At 40.0% G+C, this 22,816-nt stretch overlaps 1 protein-coding gene across 2 annotated transcripts in view; it reads right to left on the reverse strand.

Annotated features, from left to right (window-relative positions):
- Positions 1–22,816, reverse strand: part of RCBTB2 (RCC1 and BTB domain containing protein 2) — a 31,741-nt gene that overhangs the window by 4,390 nt on the left and 4,535 nt on the right. The window contains exons 2-13 of one of the 2 annotated variants that reach the window (XM_048957503.1): positions 20,538–20,631; positions 18,715–18,778; positions 16,770–16,928; positions 16,183–16,333; positions 14,719–14,885; positions 13,867–14,025; positions 12,370–12,477; positions 10,421–10,563; positions 8,515–8,705; positions 5,965–6,091; positions 4,332–4,468; positions 3,617–3,747 (exon numbers count right to left, since the gene is read on the reverse strand). In XM_048957503.1, the coding sequence (XP_048813460.1) occupies positions 3,617–3,747; positions 4,332–4,468; positions 5,965–6,091; positions 8,515–8,705; positions 10,421–10,563; positions 12,370–12,477; positions 13,867–14,025; positions 14,719–14,885; positions 16,183–16,333; positions 16,770–16,928; positions 18,715–18,778; positions 20,538–20,575 (1,575 nt within the window). In that variant the 5' untranslated portion in view covers positions 20,576–20,631. The remainder of the gene's footprint in view (positions 1–3,616; positions 3,748–4,331; positions 4,469–5,964; positions 6,092–8,514; positions 8,706–10,420; positions 10,564–12,369; positions 12,478–13,866; positions 14,026–14,718; positions 14,886–16,182; positions 16,334–16,769; positions 16,929–18,714; positions 18,779–20,537; positions 20,632–22,816) is intronic. The other variant, XM_048957514.1, reaches the window with a different exon arrangement.

The raw sequence follows: 22,816 nt of genomic DNA on the forward strand, positions 1-22,816 counted from the left end.
TTTACTGTGCTTCTGCCATTGCAATTCTCTGGTACTTTGGGCTATTTTCCCTACTTCAGGATACACTTACATGGATCTTTAACTACTCCACCTGACACAGCTCAGTGAAAGCCTCCTCTGCTTTTGAGATGGTCAAAAGTGGTGGAAAGCTTCTAAGAGGAAAATCTCCAGAGTGAACGTAATGAAAACTTCTACACTTCAGAGAACCAAACCGTTTGGTCCCTCTTCTCCTGCCCAATTTTCCCTGTTACATCAGGCCTCCACCACCACAGCACACTGAAATCACAATTCCTCTTCTTTGGTCTCAGTTGTTCACTGATTATTAGCCTAGATACCTTGGTTAAGACTGATCTCATTACTCTACCAGCAGCTGGTATCCTTATCATCTACTAATCAGATGTTATTCCTGCTTGCTTTCTGAAACTCACTGTAAACATCCAGCCTCCTCTTTGCAACTCTTATACATTATTACATTGCTGTCATACAGCAATATTTCATCCCAGTTTCAGTTCCCTTTTTGCACTTGCTTCCTGTGCCTGGAACTGTCTACCAATGCATCTTATGTAAGCATCTGCTTTAAACCCCATCCTGCATCTTACAATGGAGCAAAAACAAAAGGAAAATGAATATAACTAAAAAAAACCCACAAAAACACATATCAGCTCCATAGAATTATAGAATCAAAGAATCATAGAATTGCTCAGGTTGAAAAAGACCTTAAAGATCATCAAGTCCAACCACAACCTGACCATCCTACCCTAACTCTAACAACCCTCTGCTAAATCATGTCCCTGAGCACCACATCCAAACGGTTTTTAAACACACCTAGGGATGGAGACACAACCACCTCCCTGGGCAGCCTATTCCAGTGCTTAACAACCCTTTTTTCCTGATATCCAACCTAAACCTCCCCTGGTGCAACTTGAGGCCATTTCCCCTTGTCCTGTCACCTGTCACCAGTGAGAAGAGACCAGCCCCGCTCTCGCTGTGAGCACCTTTCAGGTATTGGAAGAGAGCAAGGTTTTCGCCTCAGCTTCCTCTTCCCCAGACTAAACAGCCCCAGTTCCTTCAGTCTCTCCTCATAGGCCATGCTCTCCAAGCCCTTCACAAGCCTTGTTGCCCTTCTTTGGACCTGCTCCAGCACCTCGGTGTCCTTTCTGTATTGCCCAAAACTGAACACAGTACTCGAGGTGAGGCCTCACCAGTGCTGAGTACAATGGCATGATTACTTCAGTTCTGCTCACCACACCATTCCTGATACAAGCCAGGATACCATTGGCCTTCTTGGCCACCTGGGCACACTGCTGGCTCGTATTCAGCCAACTGTCCATCAGTACACCAAGGTCTTGGTGTCATCTGCAGTGGAGACACCACTCGGGATTGGCTGCCCACTGGATTTAACTCCACTGACCACAACTCTTTGGGCCCGGCCTTCCAGTCAGTGTTTCACCCAGCAGAGTGTACGCCCATCCAAACTGTGGGCAGCCAGCTTCTCTGTGAGGATGCTGTGGAGGACAGTGTCAAAGGCTTTACAAATGTCCAGCTAGGCCACACCTAGCCTTCATCCACTAAGCAGGTTACCTTGTCATACAATGAAATCAGGTTTATCAAACAGGATCCACCATTCGTAAACCCATGCTGACCACACTTGATCTCCCGGTTGACCTTCAATTGATCTATGATGGCTCCTCTTTATCCATTCCATAACCTTCCTGGCACTGAGGTGAGACTGATAGCTCTGCAGCTACCAGGATCATCTGAAGATGGGCATCACGTCTGATGGGCATCACGTCTGATGGGCATCACGTTTGCCAGTCTCCGTTCTCCAGGACATCCCCAGTTAGCCAGGATTGCCAAAGAATGATAGAGAGAGCTTGGAAGTCACATCCACCAACTCCTTCAGCACACCAGGGTACAATCCACCTGGCTCCACGGACTTGTGAGCTCCAGCTTTTGGAGCAGGTCCAAAACCAGCTCCTTATGGATTATGCAGGGCCTATTCTGTTCCCCATCCCTATCTACTAGAGCTAGGGGCTGTGTGCCCAGGGAGCAACCAGTCTTACCATTAAAGACTGAGGCACAGAAGGCATTGAGTACCTCAGCCTTATCCTGATCCTTGGTCACTATGTTCCCCTCTGCATCCAACACGGGATAGAGATTCTCTCTAGCCTTCCTCTTACTGTTGATGTATTTACAGAAATATTTACTGTTGTCTTTCATGTTAGCAGCCAAGTTCAGTTCCAGCTCTTTGGCCTTTCTGGTTTTCTCCCTGCACACACTCCCTATGTACCTGTAATCCTCACAAGTAGCTTGCCCCCTCTTTCAAAGACCATAAATTTTCCTTTTGTTCCTAAGGTCCCTGTTCAGCCAAAGCTGTCTCATTCCCCGTTGGCTCATCTGTGACATGGGAATGGTCAGCTCCTGCACTTTTAAAATTACTTTTGAAGTATTCCCAGCCCTACTGGGCTCCCATGTCCTCCAGAACAACCTCCCAAGGGACTCTCTTAACCATGGTCCAAAAGAGACCAAAGTCTGCCCTCTGCAAGTCCAAATGGCAGTTCTGCTGACTCCCCTCTGTGCTTCAACGAGGATCAAAAAATCTATCATTTCTCAGTCACTTCGCCCCAGCCAGCCTCCAACTTCTACATCCTCCACAAGACCTCCTCTGCTAGCAAACAGCACGTCCAGGATTTCTATCTCACCTTTTGGCTCTTCAGAAAGATCAGTACTCCTGAGCTAACTAGGCTGCTCTGATATATCAAGTCTAAAATAAGAACGTGGATTTCTTGCATAACCAAACCCACCACACTGTTATATCCACAGCACAGCATTGAGAAGCTGAGGAAAGGAAAACATCTTTCCAAGTTATTTGTTTGTTTACAAATAAAGTGCTTGTGGTACCGCTGGTGAGGTGCTGGCACAGGCTGCCCAGAGAGGTTGTGGATGCCCCGTCCCTGGAGGTGTTCAAGGCCAGGTTGGATGGGGCCCTGGGCAGCCTGGTCTGGTATTAAATGTGGAGGTTGGTGGCCCTGCCTGTGGCAGGGGGTTGGAGCTTCATGATCCTTGAGGTCCCTTCCAACCCACAGCCATTTTGTGATACCATGATTTTTAGTGCTAGCGAAACACTCCAGGGCCAAGGGCAGGCCAGAGGACAGGATATGGAGAAGAGGATAACAACAATTAGGTAATTAGTTAAGCAACACGGTGAAAAGTATATAAGCACGAGGTGAAACAGGGAAGGGCTTTCCAGGTAAATTTTCCCACTGCCTGTAAAAGGCAGCAGCAGACAAAAGGAGCGGGTGGAGATCTTCAGGAAGTGAACAGGCAAAATCTGAAGGTGGAGAATTAAATGGCAGTGAGACATGTGCATGCCATCCTGTGCTACATTACGAGACAGGAAGGAGATTAAGAATCCTGACTCACAGTTGCAAGCCAATGGGCAGGAAGATAACACTAGTAGCTGCAGCTTTTATGGCTTAAGTGAGGGAAAACAAATACCTGGGGAGCCAGAAGGGGCAATTGCAAGTAATCACGACTTGTAAGTTAAATGCAGTTATGCTTATATTAAATACTTTCTCAGACAAAAATTGTTTGCCTGAAGCGAAATTCTTCCTACCTGAGCTTCATATTTGACAGCAGCAGAAAGAAGAGCGATCGCGTTCTCTTCACAAATGCCTTGTTTGATTGTTTGCTGGCAAAGCTTTTTCAATCTGTTTTCTCTATACAGTGTTGCCAAATCTAGCAGTCCTGCAAAAATTCATACACTTTACCCATCCTGGTGCAAAAAATGTACACTTCTACTCAAACAAATCAACTGCCCCATTATTTTAGGCTGAATTTGAATTAATCAGACTTTTTCTCTTCTTCCTCCACATAAAACATCCTTTTTTCAAGGTCCTCAGATGATACATCAGAAAGAGACACTTTACTAGAATGAAAGCCTTTGTCACCTTCTTCACTGTACTACACCTCATTCAGGATATAGATCAGGGACTCACATTAATGTGCAGGGCAACTCCTTTTTCGTTCATGGTAAAAATGCTGCAGTCATTGAGACAGGAAAGTATTATGATGGCATCAGTGCCTTCGTAAGGAAAAAGCAGTTCCTCAGAGGAGAAGCAATAGAGTTCTTTCTGGATGTAAACTTTTGATCTTACTGTATCCCTATTACTCACACTCCAGCATCCCCTCCTCCTGACAGCTGCCAAACTGAAGATTTAAGTGCTAACAGAACTCAAATTAGCAGCACTACTTTCCTCACCCCGTCAGATGGCACAAATTCAACTTTTCAGAAACAGAAACCCAGAGTTGTTTCCATTTATGGCAAATACCTATGGCATCTTCAGGGGGGAGCCTAATGCTGTCTGTATACAGGTACTCCAGAAAGGCTCGGTACACAGGATAAGAAAATTCACTCATTTCTATAATTTCATCATCATTATTCAGTATGGAACGAAAATGTTCACACCTGCAAAAGAAGAACAGTTACAGTAAGAGTTACAAGTTACAGTAAGCTTGGAAGATGAGCTGCAGTGAGATGTTGATGAAATAATCAGTGCCTACAGACCAAATACACAACCACAAACACTAGCTGTGTGATTTCTTGGTATAAACACATTAATTTCTTCAGTGCTTTTTATGCAATTCAGAATTGTATTTTCCTTCTGCTGTTAGTGCTTTCTATTCTAAAGTTCTTAAGCAGTAACAAGCATGCTTTCATCCCACTGTGGAACAGACCTTGGGATGGGCAGCTGTCCCAGTGGTACCACATAACAGTAAAATGTCAGAAGAGAAAGGTGGTGCACACTGCTCCCTTAAAAATAAATAAATCAAACCCAACTGCTCCTCATCCTTCAGTTCACAAAGTACCCTGGAGTGACTCAGCCCAGGAGTGCCTCTGGCAAAGAGGAAATAAGGCATTCCAAACAGAGATGGTAGGCAATAAGCAGTGTGGGTGCAACGTGATGAAACCAGTACAGAAGAAAATAGTGATGTCAGTAATTGGAAGACTAAGAGGGGTGCAGAAGAGAAAAAACAAAACAAACATATATATACACATATATAAAGAATTAACACAGACATTTAATTAATGCAGTAATATACATGAGATTACAAGCATGAATCAGGATCAGAGATAGGAGAACAAAAGCAGCGACACACAGGATGAGATAATAAAGCATTTTGTGAAAGAAAATTGCAAAAAGAGAAAAATAATTGTAATAAAGATGGGAAAAAACAGCTGGCAAGAGAGATCTAAAGCAGTGTATCTAGAATATTTTAGTAGAAGTTGTGCCAACAACTAAAAACTAATTTCTGCATGTTATTAACAATGTGATTACTCCATAGATCTGCACACCAAATCTCATTTTAAAGTGGTGTTAACTTGCAGAAAGCACTAAAAACAAAAAGGGAAGCCAGCATAAAATTCAAATGCTCTGATAAGAAGATACAAAACAAGTAGGATAAGGAATGTGACAGATAAGGAAGAAAAAAGATAATCTGAAGAGCATCTGTGGAAGATGCTGACACCGCTGAAGGGTCCTGTGGAAGGCAAGAAAGGCAAGAATAAACACAGAAGTCTCAGAGCATCCAAATGGAGGAAGCCAAGCAAAAACAGCAGGAGAAACTGATTAACATCTAGGAAGGCAACAGAAAGAAGTTGAGCCTTTTTAATCTGGAAAAGGTAACTAGTAATCAGGGTCAAGGCTGCTAAGGTAGTACAAAGGAGGGTAGATGTCAGATGGAGAAAAGTGTGGAAAAGGCTGGCAGTAAGCAGTGTGTTTGGAATGTCTGAGCAGCAAGGAAGTGAAGAAAATTGCATAACAGTGAAGGAGAGCTGGTGAAACTCAAGCCTGAGGGAAAAGAGGGTTTGTGCAAAGTAAAGATTTTAAGCAGCAGTGACTCAGCATAATGGACTGCACTATACAACTGACTGTATATTCAACTATACAGTCTGTGCCTCACCTAATTTTGAGAAGAACTTTATGAACATGGATGTATTTTCCATCCACCAGGAACTTCAGGTCTGCAGTTTCAGGGTTGTCAAATTCCTTCTTCAGTGACTGGGCTACTGTTAGATGGTCATCAGGCTCTAGGATAAAAAGGGAAATTGATAGTGAGTGGTAACACACATGATGACGTTTTGTCAGCTACTAGCATTCTTAATAAATGTAATTTATCATTAATAATAGCAAAAACCAACCAAACATAAAAACACATCCATTATGAACCTCCAGGAAAGCAAATACAGGGAAGCTTTACTCAGTTGATTCCTGCTCCAAACAACAAGGCCTCAGAAACAAACAGTAAGTCTCACTCCTTTACCTCATCTGTGGAAGACCATAATAAAATTAATGACTAGTCTCAGAATTGTAATACTGCATCTGATGGGAAATGCTGCCAGTTGTCAGTGGATAAATCATTCTAAATATAAGGCCTTGCTTATTATAAGATACACAAAAAGTCAATAAAACTCAGAGTATGATTTTCTAAAATATTCCAATGAGGAGACATTATCTCAAAGCAGAAATAAGGCACTACATATAAAACTGACCACTGCAATACAGCTAAGAATAAATACCAATAGTACAAGAGCTGCAGATACTCAGAAAGTGCTGTCCCTCGAGTTTTGGTCTTAGCAGCATTTCTTGGATCAGTATATTTCTGTGTGCCACAAATGTACTTACATCCCACTGTGACACTGCAACACTTGCATTGTGAAGTTAACAGCTTTGGAAAGCCACCTATTGTCCACTTCCACATCTCCTGAACTGGCTCCAGTTCTGATCCTGAACTGATTCTCTGTTATCAGGTAGCCTGAAATAACTATTTTCTTTAATAACATTAACAAATTAAAGACCTCAAACATCACTCTTAGTCTAGAGAACATTTCCTTCTTAGGATCAGAACACTTATTATTTCTTATACAGATTTTGTGGATTGGCAATGCTAGGCCTGCAAGGCTTTAAATAAAAACAGCATTCATTTGAGAAAAGGGAAACACCTCCATCACAAGCATTAAAAGAAACAACACTCACACTTTGATACTACTATACAAATGAAATTGCTCAGTAATACGTTCAAGAAAACGTACCAATAACTAGTTATTAGCATAATAATGACACGAGTACTTTGGACTACAGATGAAAGGATGAGGGAAAAAAAACCAATGAAATAATAATAAAAAATCCTTCTAAAATAACAATACTGTAAAACCACTTTGTTAGTCTTATTCTGTATAAGGTGGGTCCAGACCTCTGCTATCTGAGCAAGTGCAATGACTTTAAAGACCAATACAAAGCTGAAGTTCCACTGTAATAGCTCAAAAGATTCTGCAGGATTTAGTTATGAATCTTCAAAGTCAAATAACAACTGAGATGTCCATCCATATGCAACTCCAGATGACTTCTGCAGTCCAAGGTAAGATAAATAAGATGGGGTGAAGTTATGAAATTCTCAGAGAGAAAATAGGTGCTTTTGTTTGTAGCTGTCTTTCTGGGATGAGTGAAACATGGAAGAGGCAGTTTTTACTTCTTATCCTCAGTACTCTGCACTAAACTGAAGAGCAATGTGGAAATGTGGGAGGAAATCTAGGAGAACTGCGCTGAATATGAGACACAGGAAAGAACATTCATTCCCAAGACTTAGAGAGGGCCTATAAGAAAACGGGAAGAGATCCTTTATCAGAGTATAGTGAAAAGACAAAGGGTAATGGTTTTAAACTGAAAGAGTATGGACATTATTAGATATCAGGAAGACATTCTTCAGAGGAAAGTGAGGCCCTGGCACAGCTGTTCAGAGATGCTGTGGGTTCCCCATCCCTGCAGGCACTCAAGGCCATGCAGGATGGGGCCCTGGGCAGCCTGAGCTGTTGGGTGGCACTGCCCATGGCAGAGGGAAGGAACTGGATGGGCTTTAAGGTTCCTTCCAACACAAACCATTCCATGGTTCTGTGATCTTAATAGTAATCAGGTATCTGAGATTCAGTAACTTGCCTTTTTAGAAGGTCAGGTAATGATCACTTGTTAGGAGACACTAAGTGTTTGTGGCCAACTCTGAACGTGGGAATTAGGCTCTGTCATTCTTTGCAATCTATTTAAAAGACATACGTAGGCACTGAAGAAAGGTTCACTGTTCCTAATGCCTCTGCATGTCTTCCTAAATTCAAATGCATCTTCTCCATGGCCACTGCACAGTAACATTCAGTGGTTGCACAAAAGCTGAAGTATGAACTTTCTACTGAGACCATCATTCCAACAAAAAAATGCACCTAAAATACATAAAGAACCAAGGCACTCCCCACAGAAGCAAACTGCACCAAAACAGACAGTCATTTTGCAGTGCCATTAGGGTTTACCAATTTTTGTAACTCCATACATTTATAAATTCACAATTTAGAATTCCTGGAACATTTTTGCAATAAAACAAGTTTAAGCTTCAAACGCAGGCACATCTGTTTTATGCACTTGATTTTATTAACTTTATGAACGTTAAACCAAAAATATTTCAGCTCACCTACTGAGAGAAGACGCCACATAACAGCAGGGGTAGCAAAGCAAGCAAACACATCGTCAGTGCAGGCAAAGTGAGTGAGGTGGGGAAGGACCACAGACTGGCCGCGGCACTGGCCCCACATGTACACCTGGCCGCTCTGCGTCTTGGCAGCCGAAGTGTGAGCAGAGTGGCAGGCTGCAATCTCTATAACTCTAAATTTACAAGCAGAAAAAGAACAAAAGCAAGTCACTGTCACAAGAACAAAACGCAGTGAAAAAGCTCATACTTCCTGCATTTCCCTGGTGCAAAACACATAGACAAGCACACATGCACTTCAGATGGCGAGAACGTTTTCCTATGCGAAGTAACAAAATTGAAACGGTCATCGGTGTTTCTTTAAACAGCGTGCACTCAGAAAGTTCCTTGGTGAAAAAGCATTTGGGGAGTCAGGCAAGTAGGACAAGACAAGCAGTGCTGCAGCAGAGCACTAGGCTGCAGCACACGCTCTGCTGACCCCTTGGCTCCCTCAGACAAAGCCACAGTGAGTTCCAAGTCTCCGCTCACCTTTGGTGGTCCTGCACAGCGAGGTGAGCTGTTGCATTAAGCTGTGGTGAAGGAGTATTTGAGAAATGGCAATAAACCAACGACCTAAACAGCTTTCTTTTAATTAAAATACTGAAGTGTCGTTACTCATGCGATTCTTACTGCTTACATTTAACAGACTTTCATTTTGAATATGAAAAAAATAAAACCAAACAGAGCACTGAAAGCTGCTTCTAAATGCATTCTAGTTACAGCAGGCTATCTCAGTAATCCTACAGTTGATTTAGGATTTCATAAATGCCTCTGTGTACAGCATTGCACAATCCTCTGTTTTGCAGTCTGAACTATATCACCTGTTTGCTTGTTTTTCCAGCTGCTTGGGGAAAGTAGCTGGGAAACAACTTGTTTAAGGCTGCATGTACAAATCCTGCAGGCTTTAGTGAGCTAATATCCTCGCTCACACCAGGAATATAGATTCTGGCAAATAGAAGGGGAAGGCAATACACAGTATTAAAATCCATACTAAAATATGGTAACATTTCAAATGCAGCCAAAGTGTCTGGAAAAAAAAAACAGTTTAATTTTAAGCAAAAGCACAAACACAACCAAATAGCAATGTTCAAAACCAGGCCGTGTCTCATCTCATTGCCACAGAGGAGTTCTCTCTCTTGTCACTGCACTAACAGTCACAGATATCTTTAAAGGGTCAGCACCCTTTTCTTACTATCCACAACAGAAGGCCAAAATCAACACCTCAGCAGCACAGAACAGACTGAAACATCAGCCCATACAAATACATGGCTTTGAATCAGCAGTAAAAGAATTACCCCACTACCCATCAACGACTCTTTCATTTGTAAAAATCCAAGCTTAATTTTCAAGCAGAGAGAGCAAGAAGAAACACTTCCCTTTCTCTCTCCTGAGTTATGTAATGGGTTTAACAGCAGATATAACACAAATTGCAGTCCACTCCTTGTGTGCATTCTTTGTCAAACATAGCATATTAAAATATAATTTCTGTTCAGAGGCAATAAAGCTTTTATTCTTGACTTCAAACAATGAAACCACCGAAGAGAAACTGCAATTAAGACCTATGAAGTACAGAGTGAGCTGCAGCAGAAAAATAGCACATTAAAGCCCAGAACATTCTGTTTCTCAGGGGTGGTTATAGGATGGATTCAAGCACTCCCAGTGAAAGTCAAATTTTGATGAACTGATTTTGTATGTCAGACAGACTTTCAATCCGTTTGCATTTAGCAACAGAACTGTGTGTAAAAAATGATAGGCTATTTCTTGCAAAAAATAGATTAAAAATGCCATAGTTTAGTGCTGCTCTTTTGAAAGTGTGCCGACCAATGTCTGTTTGAATATAAATAAGTATTACCTGTCCTTATCCACAGTAACTGTAGTAGGGTAAGACTGGTTGCTTTTATTCCCAGTACCTAACTGGCCATATGAATTGGCTCCCCAGGCATAAATCTGACCTTCATCTGTTAGCACTAATGTATGTGCACAGCCACAGGCAACCTATAAGGAATAATAAACAGAAAAATCTTTTTTATGTGATAGGAATTTAATACAGACAGATGTATGTTATGTTATACATTAATATCACTGATTCTAGGCCATTATAAAGACGGTCGATAAAAATGACAAATAGAGGTAAGATTATGCAAATGGAAAGCAAAGGAGAAAAGTGACTGAGGAAAAATAAATCATATGATCTCAAGAGTACAAAAAAGAACAGCCAGGAACTGAGAAAGAAGGAAAGCTACAGGACAAACAGACAGTATGCTGAAGAAAGACAGGCCAACTCTTGCCCTGACCCTGCCCTACGGGCAATTGCTCCAACCTGAACAGCTTACCACTGTAAAAATATGTGAGGTCTCTCTGACTGCTGACTACACAAAAGCAGCTCCCTGTGCCAGCTCTGGTGCTAATTGGACCCTCTGTGGAGATAATTTACATCACTGGAAGGAAGCTCTCTGCATGTGGGCCTGAGGACCACCAGCACTCACATAAAATAAACAGCCATCCAGGAAGGAGGGAGAAGAGATGAAACTCCATCTAAAACCAATTTGCCTTGTTCAAAACTGGCTCATGAACAATAATACAGCCTGCAAAGCAGATGTACTGTAAGAACACACAGTCCACTGACATCCATGAATAATGAGATATGATCTAAATGATATTAATGCTAAAGCTATTTGCTGATCGGAAGCCCACAGTTTAGTACTGATGGGTACCAAACACATGAAGTGGATGAAAATAGGAACTATGGCAAACATACCAGACCACTCAATACTCTCAAAGCAGCAGAACACATACAGGAGAAAATGTTATTCACTTTATTATATTATCCAAATGTTACCAGCAAAGCTACAGACTGTATCCCAGGACATGAATGCAGAAGTATGTTCATTTCAATAGATAGTAAAAAAACAACTTCTTAACTTATCTGATTAAATGTGATTATTAGAATGAAGAATTCACTAAAGTTTTGTAAAATCTCACTGGATTACAAAATAAGACCAGTCAAGCAGAATGTGTTGCTCTCCTGACAGTCCTCTGCTTTGGATAAATCATTTTAAGACTTTTGGTATCCATTCTGCATTCACTTTAAATATTTCTAACTGGTAAAAAGAACTGCTGGTCACACTGATGGCAACTCAGTCCTTTAGTAGAGTGTAAGAACCACCCAAGTTCAAGACCTGCTATGGAAACATACCAACATACCAAAAGCACCAACGGATGATTTGTTCTGAGTTCAAACACCCACTAGTCACTGTGGTTGAAGTACAATTCTAAAAGTGACATTAAGTCTAACAGGACAAAAAGCTAAACTGTGGCCATTTTCCTAGGGGAAAAAAAAAAAAGATGGGCTGTAATGAAGAATGGAGTAGCACAAGAAGAGTTATTAAAATAAACAGTTATTAAAAATTGGATTTTTTGAAGAAAAAAAGAAATGACCAAACGTTCTTAATTGCCCACTCCTCTTTGAGTGAAATCCTCACCTCACTGAAATTAATGGCAAAATTCCAACTGAACTCTCCAGGGTCACAGTTTGTCAGAGGTCCGTTCTAAGACACATGCTCTTATTCTGATAAATGGTATTTTAAACAAAGAGATAAAGAACTTCCTTCACATAAAAAATATGGTCTGGTACCAGATCTGGAGGTTGGTGGCCCTCCCTGTGGCAGGGAGGCTGGAACTTGCTGATCCTTGGGGTGTCTTCCAACACAAGCCATTGTATGATTCTATGCTGATTCTATGAATAACCCTGAGCTTATTTTATTGTTCCCAAAGGGTTTGAGAAGGGCACTGCACACATACCCGCTGCACACGAACGCCTTGCAAGGCTGCTATTCGGCACGGCGTTGGCTGATTGCCGCTGCTGCCCAGCCCCAGCTGGCCGTTACCATTGTAACCCCAGACATAGACCTACAAGACAAAGACAGGGATTTTAGCTGTTTGCCATTCCTTTGAAAACAATGTAACCACTTCACCCTTCCAACAACAGTTTCCTTCAATATTTCAGCTTCCCACACCTGGGAACTTAGGATCTGCACTTTATAGGTAGATACTTTCATGTGTACAGGCACCAAAAGTCCAATCCTTCCTCTTCACCCTGCTCTTTAGAAGTCATAGCAGTGAAAAACAAGTGATTCACAGGGCTTTTCCCCAGCACAGAGCAAATTCAGCAGGAATACTTCCCTTTTTCAAAGAGTTAGTTTCTCATTCAAAAATCCTCTAACACAAGAGAACACATATTAAATCAAGTATCAACTGGAAGCTATACACAGCAGTTTGAATAGACTGCTCACAGTTTCATGCTGTAAAAGGAAAATAGCGAAGGCTGAGCATATTCCTAATGCAAACAGTCAATAGCTTCCTAGGTCTAAACTGAAATGCTTAGAGCAATGAATCCAGAGAGCATTTAGGCTGCCCAAAATCTTCAGCTCAAGTGAACTAAAGCAATAGGAAAACGATATCCCTTTCATATCCTCACAGAGATGGAGATAAAAGGTATGAGAGGGGCTTGATGCAGTGGAACGAACATTTGCTATCAAATTCATTTTCTGTTGGTTTGGATTTTTGTCTTCATATTAGCTGTGTCTATACAAAGACTGAATATTAAGATAGCACTCACTGATTATTCTCACATTCTTGATTGATAAGATTCTAGCACAGAGCAGATAATTAATTTTGCCGTAACTGCTAAAGACAGCAGTGACACAACATCAGTCAGCACCTTCATTTCTGCAAGAACGTAATACCAACTGGAAAAATCAAAGTTAAAATTAAATCAGTAATAAAAAGTTACCTTTTTATGTATGAGAAAATGAAGCTAGCATGAAATATTAAGTACACATATATAGCTTTTATGATTTGATCCCCAAATTTATAAAAATCTCCTGACCTTTAAAACGCTGTGTTTTTTTTTTCCCTTGAGAACTGTATTTTCAAGTCAATTTTAAATTTGATCCCTGAATTCCTTCAGGTCAAAGCCAACTTCAGTAGCTGATACTAAGTAATAGCTGATCAGTTTTGAGCAATCTCATAAGGCAAAATTTCTCTGTGTAACTTCTTTCTAAAGAAGATGGGAAAAGCATTATGGATAGGAAGATGTGCTTAAGCACACTGTGAGGATATGCAAGCCGATTCATGACAAAGACTTTCACAAACAGTGTAAGAAGGCAAGTCAGATGGACTCTGGAAATAAATACTTCCTTTCTCCTTGGCAGCAAATTACAGAGAGGTTTTAAATGACCTCACTGCTGTCGTACATACAATAAAGTTTAGTCTGAAAATTCACTTAATATTTCTTACCTCTCCATTTTCCACCACAGCCATAGAGCACATCTGACCACAGGCTATGTTAACTACAACTTTATTTTGTAGGCAGCTGGTAACTCTTCGAGGAATTGGCTGATTAGCAGTTGAACCAGATCCAACCTGGCCTGAGTTATTATAACCCCACGTGTACACCTGTTGTAAATGAATTCTCGTAAGTGAAAGGTATATAACAGACATCTCTAAGTACACATTCAAGAGAGAAAGATTTGTTAGATGTGAAAGAAACACACATTTAGGTTGTATTCATGTGCTCTTCTACAGATCCGGGAAGCTACACAGGTTTATAATTTAAGTGTTTCCATCAAAAATATGCAACTTACAGTATTTTTTATATCCTGTTCCTTAATGTTTCTCCTACCAAAGATAAGAGGCAGCACAAGAACTGCACTCATACTGAGAGATTTCACTGTTAGTTTACCAGAACCCAAAACACAATGGCTAACTGGATTCAAATAACATCTGAAAGTAAATGACAGAAACACTTCTTCCTCCAGTGGGTAGAACTTCTTACTTCTTACTTCTGATGTCATGATTTAAACTGACATCAGCTTTAGTGATATTAAGTATCTACAGTAGGATACAGCATAGAAGAAATGGTAATTTCTTTTTATAAACAGAAGTGACACAAAAACCAATGTCCTGCATACACTTCAAAGCTGATAAACTCCAATATTTTCCATTTTTCTTTAACATTTTTGTTGCAACATCACTCTGTGAACAGAAAGAAGGAAGACTAATACATCAGGTGCAGTGTGTTTTCCTGTTCCTCCCATACCCAAATTTCATTAGGAGAAAAAAAAAGATTCACTCTCTAGCTTTTCTCACCTCCCCATCAGATGTTAACACCATAGAGTGATGAGAGCCACAAGCAACTTCAATGACTTTCTTGTTCACCAAGTTGGTAGAGACTTGACAGGGAACCAAACCATGATTGGTTGTACCATTGCCCAACTGACTGTAAGCATTATGACCCCATGTGTACACTTCTCCTTCTGTAATAAAAAACATAGGAAGCTACTAGGAAATCTGTTTTTCCAAAGACTACAGAACATGAAATTACAAACTAGTAAGTGAAATTCAGCAAGACACTGTATGTAGTTAAGTATATATATGTCCTTTTTGGCTCTTAATCCCAGGGATATACTACTGCTCTTCTCACAGCATTTAAGACAAATCCACAGTGATAGTATCCATAATATCCACACAGTCTTCATAAAAGAAATCAGAAAGCCAAGAGAAAGGAGATCGATAGAGCAAAACAGAAGAGTAAAAGATGAAATGACAGCCTGTTTCAGTTCATGCTTTTGTTACTGAGAATGAATCAAAATTTCTGTATAAGCCCTGGCCCTGTGTTTCCCATTTTTGAAAGCTCAGTCAATTTTCATCCTATTGCAATATAAGTAGAGATGCTTGTAAGAAAAACAATTACGTAATGCTGCTGCTTATTACATCAACATATCATTTGCGTCCTGTATTTTGAGAAACATGGTAGTAAAACTAAGAATGCAAGAAATGTGGATGCCCCATCTCTGGAGGCATTCAAGGCCAGGCTGGATGTGGCTCTGGGCAGCCTGGTCTGGTGGCTGGCGACCCTGCACATAGCAGAGGAGTTGAAACGAGATGATCATTGTGGTCCTTTTCAACCCAGGCTGTTCTATGATTCTCTGTCTGACTGGGTTAGACCAACAGTCTGCTGCAGAACTGTGTGTCTGCCTGGTAATTAAAAAAAAGTGATGCTTAAAGGTAACTTGAACCTGAGCCTGGTCACTTTTTGCAGCTCATTCCCTGGGTACTTCCTCAGTACTTACAACCTCTGGATTAAAGATATTATAATTCTCCTGATTCACTTAAATATATGTGTACTGGTCTTATTACCCACGAGGCTATTGTATTTACTTTTCTTATCTGTTTTACATCAGTTGTTCTCTAATTGCAGTAGCCCAGATACAGTGAATAATAGTTCTACATTCATCTTGTCTATCATCATCATTTTCTAAACATCAATTATGCTGTTATTCTAGGAGAGTTAGATTTGACACAGACCTCCTTCAGATCTCTAGATTCTCTATTTGATATTTTCACCAAGGGTTCCCTCAAAATTACCAAAGCAAAATGTGCTATACTAAACCAGTATTTCCCTCCAGGTTTTATCTACTGACTTTACCCTGACAAAAGCAAATAACATGAGACTATGTACTTCAGAACATACATGAAACAGGTTCACATAGAAATTGTGGACTAATTGAAGTGAACCATTCTGAAAAAAGTAGTATTTGCATCATACTTTACCTTCTGTAGCAAGAACAACATGAGGACCACTTCCATAACTCAGACAGGCAATCTTTTTGCCACACAGAGAATCTAATCTCTTTGGCTCAATTGTGCTCTGCACATCTCCGGTTCCCAAACACCCACTGCAGTTCATGCCAAGCACAAAAACCTGTTATAAAAGAATCACACAATCATAACTTAGGGGAGAACAGACCGTCAGAGGCCAATTAGTCCATCTAGTCCCTTACTCAACAAAGGCATACATATATCAGTTCACTCAAGGCCATGACCTTTCGAGTCTTGGCCACCACCAGGGTCATTAAGCTCTCCAAGATGTAACCACTGACATGGTAATAAAAATATTCTAGTATTTCATTGGAATTTCCCATGTTCCAACTCGTGTTCATGCACCTCCAAGAAATCTTTACCTTCATCTTTTCTTTATTCCCTGAAAGTAGTAAGAGGCCAGCTTTAATTGCAAATGTCTTAGTTTTAATGAAAAGGTTCAGGTATTCAATATGCAACTTTTTCTCAGTATGCAACAGTACCAGCTTTCACAAAATCTTGACACATAAATCAGAAACCTCACACTCTTGGACAATTACCTCATCATTTTCAGTTACATACAGCACCTCGTTACCAGCACTGCCAAATACACAGGCTTGACGAATTAACTTGAGCTCCTCTTGTGAACAAAGGGAAAAAATCGGCCATTTCCCAACATCCAGCATCTTCAGGGCTGATAATAATGTTGCCTCCAAGACCTGATGTTACAGACAAATTATATCAAATAGCTACGTAGAGAGAAATATACTTTTGCATGATGAAAAGGATAAATTGAGACAAACACCACTACCTGCATTCTCAACCACAGAACAGTATTTTAATTCCAGAACAACACCCTCAGCAAAACCATTATAATAAACAAATAAACTGTATCCTGATCTAGAAAGAAAGGATCTGTGTGCATGAAGACAACTACAATGTAAGACGTTAAATGCTGTGGTCACATTTTTGCTGTATCCATAGAATGTGACTACTACATTAGAGGATTCAAAATACAGGATTCTAATACTAAGATGTAAAGTATACATCCAAAATCTGAAAGCAGTGTGCTAAAATTCTTGTTGAAAAAAAAAAAAACAAAAACAAAAACATGAAAGATATCTGCCCAAGAATGTACTTCTCTTTGAAAAAGGCACACATTCGTTTTCATGCATTAAGGAAAGTTGAGAAAACTCAAGAAACCTTTTCCTTTATCCTTTACTTCTGGAACCGTCTGTGTTTCAAAAGTTACTTTCTAAGAATATTTGTGTCTGTAGGTAGATATATAATATGGAAAAAAAAAAAGATAATAGAACATTCTCCACTTCATTCAAGGAGAAACAACAACTTCCTAGCAAAGGAGAAGAAAAATAATTCTCTCCAGACAGTGAAACTAGTTAATGTCTGATTTTCACTCAACATTTCTACTGCTTCAGCACAGCATGAATCAGAAAAATGTTCCAGTATTAACTTTTAATAGCAAATTTTGCATGGAGCACTGATCAAATTTTCTTTTACTAAAATTAAAGAAGTTCTGGATGTGAAAGAGAAGTAGCAGTAACTGGTAGCTCTGACGAGGAGTAAGAATAGATTTTTCCTATCACTGCATTACACAGTTCACCATGTAACAGCAAGGACTGCATCACTTGCTTACCTCTAGGAAGTATCAGACTTTCAAAACACTCTGTCACAGGAAATACACATCTTATCTATATTTATATATATAAAATCTGTGACTGAAACAAAGCTGTGAATAAATTCTAGTTTAGAGTCATCCATGTTAGTTGTAAGGATATCACTTTTGTGACTAACATCACTTATGAGAAAATGTATGCAGAAGCATAGATAGAAACATTTCAAACTAAAGAAATCTTCAAAATTAACTGTGAATGTCAATCTTTCAACAAATACACTTCTAAGGAAGGAGAAGGAGGACTGGTCATGTTCCATAAGGAAAAGCTGTGGTTTTGATCGCAGTTTATTTTCCCATGTCCTCATAGCAAATAATTTCATTTAATAACCAGTCTAGAAGCTGGTTATTCGGTTTTGTCATACAGATCACCTTATCAACACATCATCATGAAGCTCAGAATCTAAATGACGTGTTTCCCTAAGTTCTACAGGCAGAGTGTACAAAGAAAGAGACAACAATTTGCAGTTTTCTCACCACATTATGCTCTAAAAATTAATTATTACAAGTCTGTGTTGTTGAAACACTAAACTGAAGAACGCAACTTTGAAACTTAATACTAAATTAAACCAATCTGGTAAGCCAAAAAATTCCAACTGATTAAAGTGAATCTATTGACTGATTTAAATGAATCTATTTTAATATTTTGTGGATCACATAAGTAACATTTCTTCTGCAAGTATCCTTTTTCTACCTACAGTTTTGGTTTTCTGTTTATCTTGAAAGCTACTGGCATGTACTAAGCTAGTAATAAAACCGTGCTTCTTTCTCTTGAGTCGAGATGGAATTCTCAGCACGAATTCTCACACTCTGACCTTGACACTGACTCCTTGAGAAGGAGGAGGTTCATCTTCCATATGGATTTGTGCTGGTGTCCCTCTGCAGAGAGAGAATTGTAGTTAAAATCACCGTATCATTTTACTGCAACCTACACACTTTTCGTATTAAGACCAAACTCTTTGTTTCTTTGAGAAAACAAAAATCATGAAGCTCAGACAATTTTGTTTTTACTTTCAACTGTATGATGGTCAGTGACTCAATTTTCTGTCTTTTCTGTTCTTACCAAAATCTTGGAGACAACTTTTTTAAACAAGTAGCATAATTGAAAAAGTTTTATTAGACACAATACTCCAACGTGTTTTTACTGGAGTAAAAATGAATTTAAAACCTTGCTGATGTAATTTTCCAAGACGTTTTTTTCAGCAAAGAAAAAGCACACAGATACAACTTCCCATTTCTGGCATAACCCTTTAAATATTTTTATTCCTTCTTCATTCTGAAAGGCAGTGCATGGGGAAAAAAAAACAAACAAACAACACCACAAAAACATTTGGACATTTTCAGATTTACTGAGAATTGCTAGAATATTCATTCTGTTTCTGAAACAACTGGCAGCTCTGTAAGTGACCTGCATGGCTTCTATGATGCATCACCAAGGGAAACAAATCTTCAGATCAGCTGCTTCCTCCCTGATGAGGATGGCCAACCCTACTGCCCTCCATTTCCCAACACAAAGCTGTGCAAATCCATTTTCAGTAGAAATGTACAAAAGAGCACGCAGCTCTTAAGCCATGCAAGCTTCTCTTACTTGACAAATGAGAAAGCAGTACCCATCATTTTCCTGGAGATACACTGATTCAGCCAATTCTAAAAATATCTTTACCTCCCACAGAAAACCAAACATCTGACAGCAGGCTGAATGACATCCAAGGGACAAGCAGCTATCATTTTACTCAGCTACTCTTCATAGGACTGCCAGACTTCAAAGAGGTTTTATAAAACTTCTAGTTTTATTTAAGTGAAATTTAAGTGAATTTAAGTGAAAGCACAGCTCTGTATCTCTGCATTTCATCTGCAAGCCATTTGATGCACAACTGATGGTCATTATTCTTCAAGTTCTGATATTTCAATTTGGTTGCCTTAGGATGGAGCACTGCAGTTACTGAATGAAAGGTTCTCCAGCCCCCTACTTTTTCAGTGTTCCAGAAACATACTGAGAATTTTGAGTTAACTTTGCAACACAGATCGCCTACATGGCCTCAAAATGCAAAAGCTGCTTTATTTTAAATGTAACTGAGAAAATTACTCTGCAATTCCATTCTTCAAGATATTTTGCAAATGCAGACATCTTATTTCCCATCAGTCCTACAGGAGTGCATGGGACACCCCAGATAACATCTGTTTATGCAGTTATTCAAATTCATTTGTTCTCATACACATTTCTACCTCTGCAAAAGTGTTCTTTGTAAAAGCTTGTAAGTGATTTAAGATTATACAGAGACCGCTGGATCCTGAAAGCGAAGAAGAAAACGAATATTAAATCGTTAAGCCTACCTAAGAAACATTCTTATTTGTGGACCTACTGATTATTCACATTTTCATACTCTTTTAGGAATTCTTCCTCCAGAAAAAATAACAGTGAAGCAAATGAAAAGCAGTACTTTCATCAATGATTAAAGAATAGAACCTGTGCACATTTGAGGACTCCAGATACAGAAGAAAAACAAAGTCCAATCTATTACAGACAAGTTATTCAGACTGTTTATCTATGAAGTTTTAAAATACTCATTTAATCTCTGAGAATTCTTACTTTAAAGTAATCAACCATTACTTTTAAAAAAAAAAAAGCAATACTTACTTTTGAAAGTAAATAGGTAAGCAACATATACTTCTCATGTATTAAAACTTTATATTCACTAGCTGCTTTTCCCCCAAAAATCTACCGTGCCGATCTAAAAGAAAAAACATCATTTTTTTGTGGAAGTACACAAAGTTTCAGTACAAAAATATTTATATTAAACTTCACAAATCTCTTATCTGGAATCCAAGTACAATCTAAGAATCTGGACAGCGTACTCTGGCAGTCTGTGTCAAGACTTTTTCTGTCTCTGGATCTGCTCCAACCATGGTCTTGGCACAAGCTATGTATGCCTTTGTGGTATAGATAAGATTGAGTTAAGGAACATAAATGCTGCTTCTATTAGCCAGGTTCCATTAAGAGTCTAACCAGATCACTTAATACTAAATGTTTATACAGGTTCACTGACGCATTCAAATGTAAACATTCCTGCAGATTTTCTCTCTAGGAACTTGGCAAGCCAACAGGTTGGTTTTTTGTTTTTTGTTTTTTCTTTCCAGAACTCCACTTAGCATTTCCTCCCGCTTAATTTGAGCATTTATGAAACTCATCTGCTGAACCAAAGGTCTGTCTGGAGTATCTTGCCCCAGTAACTCTAACCACAGGCTTTGGAAAAAGCAGGAGGGAAAAGTCACAGGCAAAAAAGGACTTGCTGACACCCTTAGGAAAGGGACCTAAACTTCTCTGATTTTGATTTCTCAGCAGCCACGCACAAGAGCAGTCATGAAATTATGCTAACCTGTCCAAGTGATCTCACAGGAGAGGACAGAATGATAATCACAGAATCACAGAGCAGAAATTGGGGAGGGGACCTCTGGAGATCATCTAGTGCAATCACCTGCCAAAGCAGGTTCCCTACGGCAGGTTGCGCAGGGAAGCATCCAGGTGGGTTCTGAATATCTGCACAGAAGGTGACTCCACAGCCTCTCCGGCAAGCTTGTTGCAGTGAACACCTTTCACCTATCACCCTTAAAGTGAAGAATTTTTCCCTTGTGTCTCTATGGAAATTCCTATGTTCCAGTTACTGGTCATTACCCCTTTTTCAGCTGGGCACCACTACAAATAGCCTGGCCCCATCCACTTGACTCCTGTCCTTAAGATATTTATAAGCACTGATAAGATCCCGTCTTCTTTGTCTAGGTTGAATAGCCCCAGGTTTCTCAGCCTTTTCTCGTAAGGGAGATGCTCCAGGCCCTTAATCACCTTTGTAGCCCTCTGTTGCACTCTGTCTAGAAGACCCCTGTCTTCCTTGAACTGAGGAGCACACAGTATTCCAGACGCGGCCTCACCAGTGCAGAGGGGGAGGATCTCTTCCCTTGACCCGCTGGCCACACTCCTTTTAATGCACCCCAGGATCCCACTGGCCTTCCTGACCACAAGGGCACACTGGTGGCTCATGGCCAACCTGTCATCCACCAGGACCCCCAGGTCCTTCTCCACAGAGGTCATATTATCAACAGCTACTCCCGCTGAAGAGATTACATTTCCTTCCCAAAAAGATGTGAGTCTACATTCAAAATTAACATCCTTCTTCATGCACAGTGAAATGTCAGTACTTTGTCCGGTGCTGAGCATAAACTGACAGAACTCAGCTTTTCATTTATCTCCCCACTGATGCAACATCGTCCATTACCAAGAAAATGCAGACCCTGAAAAACAGTCAGTGCTTGGTTGAAGAGCTGCTATCTCCAACTAAAGAATGGTCTTCTCTCATTCTCTTCTTGCTTCCTGACACCAGACAGTGACTTCTCAGCTCCTGATGCAAGCTCCTCTGGGTGCATACTAATTTCAAAAGCAAAGGTACACATAATTTAAAAGCTAAATCCATGAACCTTTCAAAGACTGAAATCTTGACAGTCTTCCAGATTGTCATCCTTGACCTTGCAAGGCAGCTGCTACAGAAGTTTTGAATTAAAATGACCTAAGACAGTGTTACTGTCTCACTCCACAGAGACAAAACTTTAGCCAAAAACACCTTGTCAGACGCCGTTTCTTTTTTAGCACCATAACCAGTTGTACCTGTTGGCTGGGACAGACCTCCAGAAATACCTCACTGAATTTATCAGAGGGCCATCTACATGCAGAATGTGTTTTTTGGAGCTGGATACTTGAAATCTATTTGCAGAGGCCTTTTTTTTTTCTTCAGTAATATCATCATGACCAGAAAGAAATTAATTGCCAAAAAGGAAAGCAGTGAAGAAGCTGGAAATAATAAATAAAAAGAAAAAATGGACACGCCAAAAGCAAGGACCATAGGGAGAACACTGACACATCCAGCA

The sequence above is a fragment of the Lagopus muta genome, chromosome 1 (assembly GCF_023343835.1).
Source record: "Lagopus muta isolate bLagMut1 chromosome 1, bLagMut1 primary, whole genome shotgun sequence".
NCBI classification, from domain to species: Eukaryota; Metazoa; Chordata; class Aves; order Galliformes; family Phasianidae; genus Lagopus; species Lagopus muta.